We start from the raw sequence: 18051 nt of genomic DNA on the forward strand, positions 1-18051 counted from the left end.
ATGGTCAGTCTATACATAGATAAAGGATAAGGATTATGCAAGAAAATAGTTATTGAAAACAAATTGAGAAAATTTAGTAATGTCATAAAAAGCTAATACTTTAAAAAGTTTATAAATAGGTAGCACCTACATCCTGAAAATTTCTATACCAGTCTGATACCATTTCTTATGCTTCACAAAGTTCTACGATGTCAATGAGTATATATCCATACATTCTATTTGCGTACCATGACTGAAATTCAAATTAATTATAATTAACAGGAATGTGTACCAAATAATTGGAGATTTATTGTAAAGAGAGTGTGTTTTCGTTTCTCACGCTTTACGTCGTTATGGAATTAATTTATTCCATGAAATTTATACGCATGACAGGAAACTATAATAACCAATTACAGCAACTTATTATTTCGAATAACGATATTTATTATACTTTATATTACAAAATATATTACATTTTCCCTCGTATATCCCCGTTGCCATAATCCGCTTTTGACTTTAACGGCGGAGTCAGTAACTTTTCAGAACGCGAACAAAGTTGTGACAAGCGACTCTTGGATATAACACATAACAATGACTCTAACAAGCGAAAACAAAAGCACAACAGGCCCCTATAGACGTCTTTATGACAGCTCTCTCTCGCAAAGAAACAGCGAAAAACATTCAACGACGAATAATAAAAAACGGACAAAATGGAAACAAATCACACCGAGGAAAATGATGAGAATAATGAGGTGGGAATATTTGGATAATTTAGTACTTGGGGTTTATATTGTTTTATTTATTTGTAACATGTTTGGATATTTTTAGACATAGTTCCTAGATTTTTTTAGCAGAGTATAGATTTTACTGTGGTTATGCATAGGGTTTGTCGGTTTTCAAAAACCGGTTTTGAAAACCGGCTTTTTGACGAAAATTATGAAATTCGAAAACCGGTTCTTTTAATGGAAAAAATCGGCTTTTACTGTATAAATGGAAAATAACAAATATACTAGATGGAAGCAAGGTTTTTAGTACTTGGAATCATACCGGTTCGATAAAATTTGGAATCATATCAGTCTGTTATAGTTTCCAGAAAGGTTCCGTGTTATCTTTTTGTTTTTATTAATTTAGGATTATTATATCAATTTATATATTAATTTAGATCAATGACACTTCTTATTGAAGGTGTGAATTGCTCTACTCAAACTTAAAAAAAGAGTTTTTAGCCCTAGAAGCCACAAATAAAAGAACAAAATTTTCAGATATATTATGTAACGCTTTAAAAGCAATTGAGCCTAGTTAAAATTGACATTAATAAGTATGTATCAATATGTATCTTTTTTTTAAATCTATTATTTTTATTTATTCGATTTTTTTTCTTAAAATCACACATCAATTTTTCAAAATTTTTACTAAATACTATTCTTTATTTTGCATTCTTTTTTATTTAAATTTATGTTACTGTTTATTGTTGTTACTAGATGTTAAATTATTTAGCAGTTGTAACAAATATTGTAATTATAAAAAATGTTGCAAAGGTATGTGCTAGGATTGATGAAATTACGACTATTTGGAAAAAAAAAATTTTCTTACAGCTTTTTTAGATTTCTCGAATTTTTTAAAAACATTAAAAATATTAATTTGGGCAAGAGGCTAGTATATGCTAGTCATCATGCCCAAATTTAAATTTTTAATATTTTTAAAAAATTCGAGGACTCTGAAAAACACTATAAATTTTTTTCTGAAAATTTCAAGTGAATAGTTTCCGTAAAACTCGAAAAATCGTGGGCATCGTATTGAAAAACATTGTTTTGAAGAAAACAGAAAAGAAAATCCAAAAATAATTCAGATTTTAAAAATTCTGTACACATATTCTTGAATAATTAAACAAAAAAACGATTTTTATGAATTTCTACACTAGATGAAACTACCCTTAATAAAACATTTTACTACAAAAATTATGATTTATCGACTTAAAAACCAACTCCTAGTTTATTCGATTTTATTATTTTATGTGTGAATACATTGATGAAATTTTCGTATTGTATTATTTAATTAAAATTAATGACATTAGTTATATAAACGACAAACAAAGGTAATAAAAATCGTAAAGCAAGCAATATTTAATTAATATTTGCCTCATAAATAATTAATTAATAAAATTGCATCATTTCATAATTTAAAATTATATATTTATATTATATATATATATATATATATATATATATATATGTATACCTATATATATATATATATATATATATATCCATCGCCTTGTTAATTTTCAGCAGTTCAAAACAATTGATTGGATTTTGCTGGATAATGATAATTATAGAATTTTGGCATATTGATTAGACAAGAGCGCTTTGCTAAATATAAGAGAGGACTAATTAGTGTGAAATTAAATAGGAAGCTTCAAATATTAATCCTAAAGTGCTTAGTAAATATTCCATTCATTTAATTCATTAGGTGAATGAAGGAATGCTGTGTAGCAGCAAGAAGATTATGATGGCTTTGCAATTTTAATGCGTCAAGTGATATTTGTAAACATGATATATATATATATATATATATATATATATATATAAATTTATATTTATGATATCCAACTAAGTCCTCGTATGTATTCCTCATATGAGTTTCCTTTGCGTATAACCACGTCACTTCAGATAACAGCGTAATTTCATTGAGACAGGCGTCTTTGGTAATGATGAGGGTTCTTACACTTACAAGATAGTTTCCATTTTCCTTGACATAAGTGTAAACCTTATGTCATGTGTTATGATGTATGAACGAAGCCATCACAGTCACAGTTGCAAATGTATACCTCCCGTTGTGTTTTACAGACTTAATGAACGAGATATATGCAGGGTAATGGTAGGAGCAGGAGCACGATAAGTGCTTCAGATTATATGAATAGCAAATATGTAACGATATTATATAACAAGACTAGTTCAAATACGAAACGTAAGGCGTCGGGAGATGAAGTATCTTAGTTCAGACATTTATTCGTAATAATAAACAAGAAATATTACTAAGGCAAATTTCTGGAACTTTCCGTACCATTATTAAAAATCTTGGTACGGAACCCAGGAAAATTTACACAAAGTGTGTACATATGTCCAATAAATATTTTTGACTGCCAAATGACATTTTTTAACTTATTTTTATTGAGAGTTAATAACCGCTGGACCTTTCCAAAGATTTAATCAGCTCTTCATCTTGTCAATACAAGTAAAATGTTTTTGAATTATTAAAATCGGGCGCTCCATTCTCTTGGAAACGGAGTTACCGTTTTTGGCACTTTTTGCCCAGTATCTTCAAAATGGCTAGACCTGCCTATGCCAAAAATTAATCAGCACGTCTCTTTATCAACACCAATCGAATGTTTTTTGAATAATTGAAATCGGTTGAACCGTGTTCCCGAAATCGTCGACGAAATTTTGTATCTGCACGCACGCACATGCACACAAACACATACATCAATTTTTTCTAAGGTATGTCAAAATGTTCAGACATCTCTGAAATGTAAAGGTATATAAAAATTTTTGTTTTCGATTTTTTGAGATTTATATAACTTGCCCTACGGGAAGTTAAAAAATCTTACAAGTCCATTTTTTTCTCTGACTAAAGTTTTCCAGAAATGCAACATGGTGTTTAAATATTCAATTAAATATATTACAAGCAAAAAATTCAAACATTTGTAACCTTTTCCTTCATTTACGTTATCGCCCAGTACATTAAGTTAAGACTACCATTTTAGTATTACGAGCTCATTAAATATATCTTTATTTTTTGTTGCCCAAGGCTTAATATTAAGACTTACATTTAATTTCAGCACCTTCATTACATCATTATATATGATACAATATATAGTTTGCTCTTGAAATTAATTCTTTGTAGGATGATTTACCAGATTTACCTACAAAGATTCACTAGAAACCTTCAGAGGAAAATTCCGGTGGAGACGCCTTGTACTTTTGCAATTTAATATTTAATTTTTAATTTAATTTTTTTTTTACATAAATCGCATACATACATAAATGTAAATTACGTCTACAGTAAAAATACAGAATTTTAGCAATTATTGGATATCAAAATATTTTTTTAAACGCATAGCATTGATTAATTCTTCTCTTCTGTGCAGATCAACCAAAGGGATTTTCTTAAAAAAATTAAAATTGTAAAATAAATTTGTACAAGTGTGCGAAAATATTTACCAAGACTGTAATAACAACGATAAATATTTTCACAATTGAATTAATATAATAAATTTTTAATGATAATAATTAATAATCTGTAATTTTAAGCTTTTACTATGGCAATCTATCCAAACATATTTAGTCCAGTCTGTAGTTTTAATCCAGGTTGTTCGTTATAAAGCTTTCTCGCTAATACATATAATAATTTTTTTCACTATTCTTTTTATTTTTTTAATCTATACCCGAATGAAAAACCGCCGTAAAATGCGGATGACAGTCACTTTACAGAGTAGCGCGCTTTGGATGAAAAATCGATAAGCGTATGGGGAAAATATTAACTCTAGTATATTTTTTTATCTCGGATTATGATAGAGTTTTTGCATAGCTTATGGCAAATGTATTATCCATTGTTTGCATTGAAGTCGCGCTGAGCGGATTCTTTATATAATAAAAGCACATCGATTTTATGCAGCAGAAAATGACTAACTCTGCGGAAGTTTTATCGAGTATAAGGAGAAAATTGAGTTAACATTCTAAAAATGTAAGTTATTAGGGAATATAAAATGATATTGCCCAGAGAAAATATTAAAGCAAGATCTGTTCTGGTGAATTGAGCGTAAAATTTGTTTATATTATTATCTTGATTAACCACAATTTCAAAAGCCATATACTATTACTACGTTGATATTTTATAAAAATTTAACATAATCAGATATTATATCTCTATATATATTTTTCCTTCCATTTTCATCCGGACCCGGTTCTACTGTATCCAACATACAGCGATAAAAGACTTGTGTACTTTTCAATAGCACTTAACTAAAAACATCCACTCAACTCTTTCAGATAGCAAAAGAATCGCATTTAAAAGGGATTCCAAACATCCTTCACACAAATACAACAAAAGTGACCATATACCGTGTGAAAATCGGCACCAGCCGATGAATAATGGACCATTCAGGCGATTTCAATAATAATAGGTGATGCATGACTTTTTCATATGTTTCAGCTGAATAGAAATAGATAAGCGGTTTTGGATTGGAAAAATACCCCAAAAGATTATAGGCGTATAAGTTATCAGTCAAATATAAAAAAATAAAATTAAATCCAGTGCTCATTGATTTAAATGAGCAATTATAGTCCAATATTTTTCAAGAGATTTTTTTTATTATAATTATAATATTTTAATAAATTAAAGAACAAATGTGACTTAGTAGGAATTTACGTAGGTACGAACACTTTGCAAACAAAAGTTTTTAATTAACCTTTTAAATTTCTACATTACATGATTTTTTAATCTACTTTAAGTACCAACTCATTGTTAATATTTGCTTTGCTTTCCTGTCCGAGAGAAAAATGCATTACGTTAGAAAAATATTTTCAGTTTTGTATTAGACAGAAATTTCAAAATTATTCAATGGTAATCAGAAAATTATTCATGTTTTAACCATAAATGTGTAACATCATTCGGTAAAAACATAATTATATAAAACATGAAATAACAGTAACAAAAAAATAATATAAAATAAATAAAATGAACATTCATCAGAAGAGAATCTTCAAAAAACAAAATTAAAATTACACAATTTTTATTGCTCCCATGGGCTTAAATACTTTCAAGTTGATAAGAAAAAAATCTCTAAAAGTTTTAGCTCTTAATATCAACTTTTAGATAGTGCGAAATTTATTCGAAGCTTCGTATAGAAATTGCATGAAAAAAAAATCGGAAATTTAAAAAATGTTCTTTAGATATAACTTAGCAAACAAATGAATGAGTCAATTCAATCAATTAAATGAATGAGTTTTATTCATAATTCAACGCCATACAAAACTAATTATGAAAAACCCGTTTTTCAGATCGTCGAATTTTCAATAAAAGATGACACAAATTGTCACTTTTAATTCACTTGTCGCTAAGTGAATACCTAAAAACATTTTTAAAATTTTCGAAATGTTTTCTATGCAATTTCCATACAAAGCTTTGACTGAATTGTGAACTATCTAAAAGTTGATATTAAGAGCTAAAACTTTTAGAGAATTTTTATCAATTTGGAAGCATTTAAGCCCCTGGGAGCAATAAAATTCGAAAATTTCCATATTAAGGACACCCTAATATATATATATATATATATTTATATGCATGTGATCTAATTTGTATTATGAGTATCATTTCTTCTGTCTATCTGCCAGCAAAAATTCCAATAAAAATAAGAAATTGCAACAGTATGTGGCATTTCTACCGGATTATTAAAATTTTGTACATTCTGACATTAAATCTATATTGTACCAAATTACATATATGATTCTACTTTATTTAATATAATACTCATGAATAATAACAAAAATGAAATTCGTTCTGCTTCTAAAATATTAGACTTATATTAGTTGCCTGGGAAAACAAGAAAATAAAGATTAATTTAATGAGCTCCTAAGCCTAAAATGTTAGACTTTATTTAATAGGTTGGAGAATAAAAAAAATAACGACTTGTTGAACGAACTTGTATATATAGGACATGTATCTTACTCCTTTAATAATAGTTTACTTATTGAAATACACACACATACTAATAGTACTTTAATATACATACAATCACTACACTATAATAAAATCATCATCACATATAATTTTTAGTGAATGTTTAATATAAATTTTAGTGTAAACGCTCATAAGAATGGAAAATAAAATTTTGAAAGATTTTCAATTGTAATCTTTCAAAATTCCTCGAGAACAACAAATCCCTTATCAACGAAACGTGGAAATGATTAAGTAAAGAAAAAAAGCTTTTAGTTAAGAAAAGTAAAATTATATATATATATATATATATATATGTACATTCCTGTCCACATTTTTGAACACGAAAATCAACTATCACATATTGTGTTCGAGTTAATAACTTGGTATATTCCAATCTCGGAATCCAAAACAAAATGTGCAACCGTCCTGATGCGACCTCATCTGCTCTTAATAAACAATCCTTTACACAATATTCCAACTACGGGAATGTCTAGTTTAGAACTACAAAACTGTTTCCGAGGCATCACCTGAGGTGACACAAGATACATTTTCGCTTCAGTCTATAATATACCCGGTGGCAGTATAATTTATTCAGTAGAAAATGCATGTCTGCTGGCGCTGGGAACAACATTGCCGTATTATTTATTTATACGTCTCTGTGCACTGATGCGCGTTCAATTATTCAGTTTTTCCGAAGGAATTCAGAAAAGGACATATTCAGTAAGGAAGGAGCTCCCACTGAGCTCTCTCTAAGGCATGTAATGAGATACGTATTTCATTAAGGACAGAGTACTCTGAATTACGAGATAAAATTTGTTATATAATTGACTTTTTAAGCATCAAATTATTATTATTATTATTCGTTATTATTATTTATGTCAAATGAAAATTTATAGAACAGAGGTATTATGGCTGTAGTGCTTATATGCAGAAGATGAAAAATCGAACTATTGCATTGATTAGAGAAAGTCATTTGAAAATTAAGTTTTATGAATATTTTGCCTAAACCCACCTCATACGTGCAAATAATCAACTTAATCAGCAATTGAGATATAATAAATATTTTCATTGAGAAATAGTCTTCAAATTTTTATTTAGAAATAATGTTTTCAGTTGCACATAACGTTTGGTCTCGAACGATTGAAAATGACATGAAACGCCAAAAAAAGTTTAAATCAAAAAGTCGGATTTTCTGAAGAAAACAACCCTTTTCTTTAAGTATTAAGATATTAGATGAAAGGGTGCAAATAATATGAAAATTGAAATCGAATAAAGCTGTCCAATAAAATAAAGAACTATTAATAATTATATAGAATATAAAATATTGCAATTAAATTAGAATTTTATGTAAATAATAGCTATCAATACCAAGTAGAGTTTGTTACGCCTTTAAAGTATATTTTATAAACAAATGTAAAATTTGTGTTTGCATGTTTTACAGCAATAGATTTTTTTTTTCATTTTTTTTTTCAATTTTATATCTGTATATTATTTATATAGGGTAAAGCGAAACATACATAAATTTAAAAAAATGGCAAAATCTCCTATCTATAAATTTTAGAAATATGAGATAAGATCCTTCATTTTAACACTGCTTAGTCAATTTATTTTATTTTATTTTTATTTATTTATATATTTGTTCCATATTTCAGTCAGACAAGAGTGCCTGGTATGAAAGATTATGAAAACAAATTCCATAGAAAGATTCAATTAAATAATTTAATAAAATTTTATTTCCCAACTAATTTTTCATCAAATAAAGTTTCAAAAGAAAAATGCAATTTTATATACATTGCTGTATAATTTATACAATGTGCACAAACATAATCCGTTTTATGACCAAACTCGTTTGAATGGCAAAATAAACTCTTTACGAGAGTGCTCCAGAGATTTAATTTAAATCTTAAAATGATGAATTGCCAGTGTACTGCATAAAATTTAATTAAAAATTCCGCAGCAAAATATTTTTAGTTCATTAATTTACGTGGAATGAGAGTATTTGTGAATCAACAACAATGAACATATTGGCAAGAAAAAGGAATTATAATAAACTACCTGGGTAAAAATGAAACCTTCACTCGTATTCAATTAAATATTTTCAATTACGATAGTCGTTCATATTTATTTAAGATATAATGTAAATAGTGGTTTCATTTATTAGCACATTCGTTTGCTCATCGTACAATCGATATTTCCGGATGCATCGCAAATATATGACAATTTATTTGCTTGCAGATGACCAATCAGTATGCAACATAGGAAAACAATTTAAAATAAATAAAAACTGGTATACACAAGGAAACGAACGAAATATGAATACTAAAATTGGGAATAATATATATCGTTATAGGATAGAGAAGAATGTAAGTAATAAGGAGTTAATATATGAAAATTAGTCTTTGATATGAGTTTTACAAATGCATGAAATTGAATATAATTAGCACATATATTTTCAAGTAAAATATCATGAAATATATGTGCTAACTTTACTCAATTCCATTGACTTGTTATCATCATCATTAAGAAATATGGTGAATATCAGTAATCCAATACGATGCCGATAATCCGATTAACCCAAAAAGGAACTTTCGCGTAAGCTAGAAGTTTGCTGCTAATATAAAATTCACTGGAGAAAAATTAAGACCGTACGGCGTGCTAACGCAGCATACTCAGTTTAAGAGATTAGCGCTGGATAAGCAGCTGGATTCATGGATTCATGCCCAGAACGGACTTTGGGTCTTCGGTCGCTTATGTCGTTTATTTAATGTAATGCGAACGAGGAACACATACTGATTTTGCCACATTATGCCGAATGCGTCGTCCGGATAAGTAGACAAATTTTTGAAAAGGGTTCAAATCACATATTCGGGTTGGTTGGGAGTTTCGACATAAATTGGTAATAGATATATGGGTATTATTTCAATTAGAATTATGAGAACAAATTAGTTCCAATTATGATAATTGCAAAGGTAGTTTAATCGGAATTAGTATCATGATTATAGTTATTTTTAAATTTACTTATATTCATAAAAAATAGAATTTTTATTTTCATTGTATGTGTGAGATCAAAATTCTAAAATAAATTGTATATGAGTATGTATGTGAGTGAAATTTGACCTCTAGTCTAGCTTAAGGGGCCGTCCATTATTCACTTAAGGGTTTTAGAGAAAGGGGGTTGGTGGACAAAAAATCACGAAATATTACGTGGGGGAGAGGTTTAGTAAGATATCACGTATATTTATTTTTTACCAGAACTTTCGTAAATTCGAAAAATGTTTGGCGGGTAGATGAGGTAATTTTAAATATCACCAAGGAAAAGAAGGCGTCCAAAAATCAATAAAAAATTTATCAAGTTATTAATGGACGCCCCCTAATAAAAAAAAATCGATTAGATTTGTGAGACGATCAGTCGAGCCATTGAACCAATTCTGAACCAATTTTAAAAATTCAAAAACTGGGTGCTGATTAGTTATTCGTGAAGATTGGCCTGGCCGTATTTTCATAATTGTATAACTTTTTTTCACAAATTTGATGACATTTTAGATGATGTTAAGGTTCATTCAACAAATATCCTAAAATATAATAAGCATATGAAAAGTGGTTTAATTAGAAAAAATCATTAAAGTAATAGATTTCAATGATCTAAGATAAGAGATAATAATTCTATGATCATTATTTAAAAGTGTGCTCTAAATATCAATAAATTCATATTTTAAGCATGTTCTAAAGCAAATATTTTTTACTCGTAAATATTATTTACTATTAAAATAAATCAAATTTCACAAAGTATATAATTTATTTATAACATCTATATGAACCACAATTAAATTTTAAGATGTATATATATATATATATATATATATATATATATATATATATATATATATATATATATATATATATATAAGTAATTTAACTTAAATTTGGTTGGATTCCAAAACCAATTTAAATAAAAAAATAATAAAGTGAAAATAACACCCAATTTTGGTAATTGATCATTCTTAATTCGTTTTAAGTGAAACTTTTAATACAAAATATATTTGCTTTTTATTAAATTTGTTGTATAACTTTGAACAAGATTGCGCAATAATTCTATAATATATTAGCGACATCATAAAAAATGTATTCCATAATACGATTCATTATATTTGGATTGTTCTGGTTTCAGAGAAAAACAGTTTTACAAAACAGAAGAAAATGCTTAGCTTTCAAAACCGTTTGCTATAGGCAATTGTTATCTAGGGTTTATTTATTATTATTTTATATTATATCAACTATTTAATGTTTTTAAATAAATATATACATATATAAAAAGACAAGATTCAGTAAAAAGCGGTTGTAGTAGTCGATATTAATATTATTGTGCCAGACATACTCGTCTGGTTAGATGTAGGCGAAACATCTAAGGCCGAAATGCGTAAAAGCATTTTCTTTGGTATATAAAATTCTTTATATATATATATATATATATATATATATATATATATATATATATGAATAATGTAGGAGTTCAAATTTATCTAGGAACCGGGAAACGCACTGTTTGAATAGATCTCATTTTCATTTGAGCCCTAAACTTTCGCAAATATTTCTACATCTTCCCCACAAATCCAGTTTTCGTTCATAGATTCTATTACTACATTCGATCATAGTGGAGTTATGGTTATTTCTGGCGCATATTTCAAGCGAATGACAGCCCATATGCAAAGTTGCCGCTTAAGGATATTGCAGGCGCCTCAAGAACTCAATCCGGCTATATCATCGCGCGAGCATCATATATCACTTTGCACGGAACCTTCCTAAACCTTCTGGGACCATATTCTACACTTTATCATTTCTGAATATACTAAATCGTGGGAAAATATCATTTATAATGCTACGCTAGAGCTAACTCACGCAACAAGAACTAGAACAGGTCGAGCTTTTTAATAATAAAATTTTGAAAATACAACTTGCATGTTTGTTCACAACACTACGAATAAATTCGTACGAGTTTAAATGTCTACCAGTATTAAATTTTGAACTTTCCGAAGTAGAAGATTGTTTTCGCCATTCTTTCGAAGTCATTCTAAATCGAATTAGACTAAACCTAGACAAAATGTGTGTGTGTTTGTGCATGTTTCTTAACTTCCCGTAGGGGAATACCTTACCTTAGAAAAAATGGTATATATATATATATGTGTGTATATGTGTGTGTATGTGTGTGTGTATGTGTGTATGTGTGTGTATGTGTGTGTGTGCGGATACAATTTTTCGACGACGATTTCGAGAACACGGAATAACCTATTTGAATAATTGAAAAAACCTTCGACATGTATTGATAAGGAGACGTGCTAATTAGTTTTAGGCAAAGGCAGGTCAAGCCATTCCGGAGATACGGGGCAAGAAGTGCCAAAAACGGTAACTCCGTTTTTAAGAAAACGGAGCGGCCGATTTTAATCATTCAAAAAACATTTTACTTGCATTGACAAGATAAAAACTTATTGAATTTTTTGGGAAGGCAGGTCTATCGGTTATGGATTCTCAATAAAAATAATTTAAAATTGCCTTTTGGCGGTCAAAAATTATCATTAGACAAATGCACATCAAATTATCAGATATTTCATAGAGATTTTCATAATGTGCACACATTTTATGTAATTTTTTTGAGTTCCGTACCAAGATTTTTAATTACGGTTCGGAAAGTTCCAGCAATTTGCCTTAAGGCACGATGCCATGCTCGCAACTAGTTTTTATGAAATCTTCAAAGATATCTATCCACGGATTTTTTGACAAAGTTTTTGCTGTTTTATTTTTATGAATTTTAAATATATCTATCCACAGGTCTACTTTTGACCTTTCGTCAAAAACGGTTGAATTGATTTCAAAAATTTAAAAGCCATTCGATGAATCTCACGATTTAAAAAAAGCGTAGTCCATGGTTTTAAGTTGATTTTTTCAAATTGAGTAAAATGTGTTTAAAAAAAGCATGTATAGTCCATAGTTTTAACTTGATTTTTTCAAATTGAGTAAAATGTGTTTAAAAAAAGCATGTATAGTCCATAATTTTAACTAGATATTTCCAAACTGAGTAAAACATGTTTAAAAAAGTTAGTTCTTTTCTAATCTCCAGAAAACTCTCCGTTTTAGCCAAAAATAATGAATAAATTTTAAAAAATCCAAAGTTGTAAGAAAGATATTGTTTGGGAATAGCGTTGATTAGCTTTTGATATAGATCGACCGGGCCTTTTCTTCGTAATTAAATGTTATTTTTTCAACGATTTTGCTGAAACTTCATATAACGATAGTGTTCGTAGTCTGAAATAACATACTAAAATATTATAGGCCTACGATAAGCGGTTGAAATTTAAAACATCATCAAAGTTTCTAATTTTGCCCCGCGATTCTAACTAGAATCCTGGCTGAAGCATATACTTGTACCAAATACATTTTTAGAACCCAAAACAGATGAAACAAAAATTGATAAAATATGAGTAAATAAATATGATTAAACGATAAAATATATAAATATTTGATTAGTTAGAAAAAACATTGAATTCATATCAAATTCTGTGGTACAAACCACAATGCAATCGCAAGCAACGTACAAAATATTAAGCGTGCAATTTTCATGCTTTGGTGAGAATAAAAATAAATATTATAAAAAATACGACAAAGCTGTAATTCAAGCAAAATTACAAATATTTCACGTACCTTAAAATTTACAACGATTCATTCTTCAATTTCCTCCTAAATTATTTATTACTGTAATGAAGAAGTTGAGATAAAGTAAAGTTATTTGCAAAAAGGCATTTATTAATAAATAGATATACACTTCTAATTACTTTACTTATTCAATAATAATGATTTGAATATGTTATCTAACCATATTGAAAATTTTCTATATATTCGAATGTTGATTGTTTGTTTTTTTTAAACATTTTGAAACATTTTTCAATAGATGAAGATTTTTACACGCACGTATAAGCATTTTATTGTCAGTGAAGTTGTAACAAGTAAGTTATGAACTCTTAGAATTTATGAAACGTTTTGGCAAAATTAATTTGCTAGAATAAATATAATTTTAATAATAAAAACTAACTATATATAGCACATATATAAATGAATTTTACTATGAAAATGTACTGCGAGAGATTGACCACATTGAATTTAGTAGATATATTGACAGTTATTACGATTTATCAAAATAAGTAATATATTTAAGGATCTATTATATTTTAACTATACATAGAATCATGCAGGGATAACTCTTTGGTTTTATATATAAAATATTTACACTGAAAATATGTACATACCAACGATTATCGATTGCAAAATTCGATACATTTTTGTCGTGACAGTATTCAATTGATTAGAGAAAAATGATATTGGATTCAATTTTAATTTCAATCTTCGTATGAAAATGACATTCAAGATAATCTAAGTCTACACGAGTTTTAGTTTAATTTATACAACACACACTCTTCTTTGGTCTATCATACAAAATTATATAAATATAAAAAATTAACAAGGTTTCATCACAAATGGTCAACAGTGATTATTTATAACGCACCGTTTTCAACAATGAACGAAGCTTTTATTCAACGAACAAATTTTTTTTTGAAACATTTGTTGAATATTAAATAATATTCCGATACAAAATCTATTCTGATCACTCCGTAAAATATCTCACTAGAGTAGAGTAGGAAGATTTATTTTTATCAAAAAATAAAATATGTTTGGCAAAAATACACAAGCCTATAAAAATTATTTTTAGGTTTTAAGGGACACAACTAGTGTGAAATTTTCAAAAAATTGAATTTTCAATTTTTCCATATTTCGATAGGTTATACCTTTAAAAATAACATACCAAAATTTTAAATCGGTATCTTAAATAGTTTTTAGTATAAGGATCATTTAATCTTTAAACGCGTTTTTCTTGAAACAGCATTTTCGGAATTTGCTGCAGCGATTACTCAAAAACAAATGATCCGATCGCTATCAAATTGTTTTTACATGTTCTATATATAGTTTTCCGTAGAATGAACTATCGATTTTTTGATCGGATGAAAAATCGAATTTTGGCAGTCCAAAAACGACCAAAATTTTAGGTAAAATTCGACTTTTTTTTTAAAAACGTCGTCATTTTGTCAATTTTTGGTTTGTTTTTTTTTTATCGTAGTTCATTTTACAGACAATATTATCTGGTTTAACGAGATTTTTTTTTTAATTTCATCCACGTAGAAGGCCCTAATCACTGCAGCAGTGAAGGGCCTTTGAAGATCGACGATAACTTCAAAAATATTTATTTTTTTTCTTCAAAAATTCTACTATGTATTCTTAAAACATGTATAAATATATTCCTAAAATTTTGAAATGATTGATGAATGAGTTTTTTTAACATAAATTCCCAAAAATCACCTTTTTTTAGGCGGTTACACTAGTTGTGCCACTTAAATAAAAATAAGTATCTCAACGGATATGTTTAGTTTTATCAATTTTATAATAGTTTCTTTATTCCAAAAATTTTATAACTATTAAATCTTATAAGATTTCATTTAAAATGTATTAAATTAAATAAAATTAAATTTTATAATTTTTCATAAATTATTAAAATTTATATTAGGCAAGTGTTTAACCGAACATAACGCTTTACTCTTTGTCCTTTATTAATAACTAATTTTAATAAAATGTGTATCAATAAAGTGGGCAAGGGAATAATTCGCAGCTACGTGTTTCGACTCTGTGCTGACATTCGTGTCCGTCTTGAAGAACCGTCCTGGTGCGTCTTTGCATGGAAGTTGCCCCACAAGTCGCGCTGCACGGCGACCAGGCCGACCAGGGCGAGAGCTTGCACTCGGTCACGCGATCTGGCAACGTATTAATAAGAAATGCTCATATGCTCATATTTGGCATTTGATCCCGATGGATTATGGATATGGAGGATGCTGATTGATGATATTACTTTGCTATCGATGAAATTAAATTTAGCTAACTAAAAATTGCTGATGAGTTTACGAAACAGACAAAATAAAGTATGATTCTTTTTTTTTGTAAATAATTTTTTTGTCCATGGTTTTACTCTGATATCATATTCTAATTGAGTAACATGTGTTCAAGAAAAAGCGTATATAGTAGTCCATTGTTCTAACTTGATATTTTCAAATTAAGTAAAATGTGTTTAAAAAACCGTTAACGAACAAAATAAGATATAGAATAAACGTTAAAATTAGATTAATCATAAATAATCATTTCTGAGAATTTTACTAAACGGACAAAATAGAGTGTGAAATTTTTTGTGAATAATAGTAATAATAGTCCGCGGTTTTGATGATATTATGTTGAAAGTAAAATTTGTTTAAAAAATCGTGTATAAAGTTCATGGTTTTAATTTTATCATAAGTTTACAAAAAAAACTCCAGATGTTAGTATTTTTATGGCGCTATTGTTATTTCTTTAGGTCGAAATTGAAGATTGCTCTCATTTTCATTTAAACTAGTATAGCTAAAAAAGTAATATTTAGAGTGATTTAAAATAATTTTTAATTAAAATAAATTTTGTAGAGTAGAGTTTAAAATCTTTTAATGTTTGGAACAAACATCTTTCTAGAATAAATTTTGTGATAGAGTTTAAAGTCTTTTAATATTTGGAACAAACATTTTTCTAAATACATGATATTTATAGATATTTCAAATCCTTTTAAACAAATGTATATTTTATAAAAGAGTTCAAGATGTCGAAATATTTCAAACTAAAACATTTCAAACAAAAATGATATTTATAAAGATTTGAAATCATTTTAAACAGAAGTAAATTTTATGAAAGAGTTCAAGATCTCTTAATATTTGGGAGTAATATTAAATAAATAAAGCAATATTTCTTGTAAAAGAAAATTAACGAGTTTGTACATATGAAAAATTTATAAAAAGTTAATAAATAATAGAAAAAGTGTAATCAAGTGGTATAGAAGTCCAAAAATTATTTTAATACTCGTAACAAAAAAAATTACCTTAAAGTATGTTAAATGAATAAAAATGGAATAAAATATTAAATAAACTTCAATAAAATAATTAAAAAATTAAATAATTGCCCCTTTACAATACATTAACAAAATTGTTTATATGAACAAAATAAATTGTTAAGAAATGTTTAATAAGTCTAATATAAAGCATTATTTTCATTAATATATAGATTTGTTCATATCGATAGCAAAGTAATAAATTACTAAATTTTATTATGTTATTACTGTTAGGAGTGTCTTATGAAATGAAGTGAAATATGTCTTTCACTGAATAATTCTATAAATTATTATGTCGTATAGGGTGATTAATCTATTATGTAATGCTGATGATTACGGGTTAACTGATCCGATATATATTATCTGTGATTGACGGTGGGATATATCTTATTCAAGCTTATATATATATATATATATATACATGTATATATACACATATATCATGATGTACATATATTCTCCACGGATTGGCGAATATAGTAGTAGTATCTATGTCAAAATAATTTTTAACATGATGCTCATAATTCAGGTGATATTGATTAGTGACTTAATCAAAATTCATGATAATGCAAAAAAACGGAACAAATTATCCATTATCAGTAGGATTAACAGTATTATCCGTTACCCGAACAAATTGATGAGTACGTGCATTATTAGGTTAGACATGATTGGTAGTATTAGTATTAGTGTAGGACTTACTATTATCGTGGGTATTAGCCGGTCCCCATGTGGGCATTAAGTCCTTGTTTTCGCCGCTCTCTCTGGCCCCCTCGCCATTCGGGCAGGGGGGCCTCCGGCATGTTCTTCGCTTCAGTAATTTGCTCGGGCACTGCTTGCCTCCGTTCACAGGATGCCTCTGAAATAAGCAAGATATAGAGGTGCGGTTATAGTAGTAGTATCTCTGGAGCTTACGACACTAATTGCGGCATACGGGGGCTAAGGGGATAGTTGTCTGAGGAATATAGCTGGGGGGCGGGAGATTGACGAAATATAGTTTCTTATATAGTTTTCGTATATAAATTACCGTTATGTATCTCGTCTTCTGTTTGTGGCCTCGTCCACAAGTCACACTGCATTCGCTCCAAGGCGACCACTTGGTGACCAGACACTTGAGGACACCCGGCGGCTGCTTGCTTTCCAGATATAAAGGGCTCTTGTCGTACCCAGTCAGGGTGCCATCCCCTGTCAACTGCGTGCCCTGGACAGGCCCGTACAGTCGACGTTCTTTTTTTTGACTGTCGGATGAGAGATCGCCAAAGAGATTTACGTCTGAGAAATAAAAATGAGAGAGAATGAATTACATATCAAAAAATAATTGGCAAGCATAATATTCTGAATATCTGAGTAAAAGTTATGTT

At 28.4% G+C, this 18051-nt stretch overlaps 1 protein-coding gene across 3 annotated transcripts in view; it reads right to left on the reverse strand.

Moving 5' to 3' along the window:
* The window catches only part of LOC113373127 (spondin-1-like), a 105905-nt gene that overhangs the window by 38868 nt on the left and 48986 nt on the right, over window positions 1-18051 (reverse strand). For 2 of the 3 annotated variants that reach the window (XR_003366863.1, XM_026613442.1), the window contains exons 13-14: window positions 17718-17962; window positions 17393-17549 (exon numbers count right to left, since the gene is read on the reverse strand). Coding sequence is in view for 2 of the 3 variants with exons in the window: in XM_026613442.1 (XP_026469227.1) it covers window positions 17393-17549; window positions 17718-17962 (402 nt within the window). In the remaining variant the exon portion in view is untranslated. Of the gene's footprint in view, window positions 1-15329; window positions 15546-17392; window positions 17550-17717; window positions 17963-18051 lie in introns of those variants that run through there. The other variant, XM_026613441.1, reaches the window with a different exon arrangement.

Source organism: Ctenocephalides felis, unplaced genomic scaffold (assembly GCF_003426905.1).
Source record: "Ctenocephalides felis isolate EL2017-DRISC unplaced genomic scaffold, ASM342690v1 CF-g0.4_SCAFFOLD_01604, whole genome shotgun sequence".
Classification (NCBI taxonomy): Eukaryota; Metazoa; Arthropoda; class Insecta; order Siphonaptera; family Pulicidae; genus Ctenocephalides; species Ctenocephalides felis.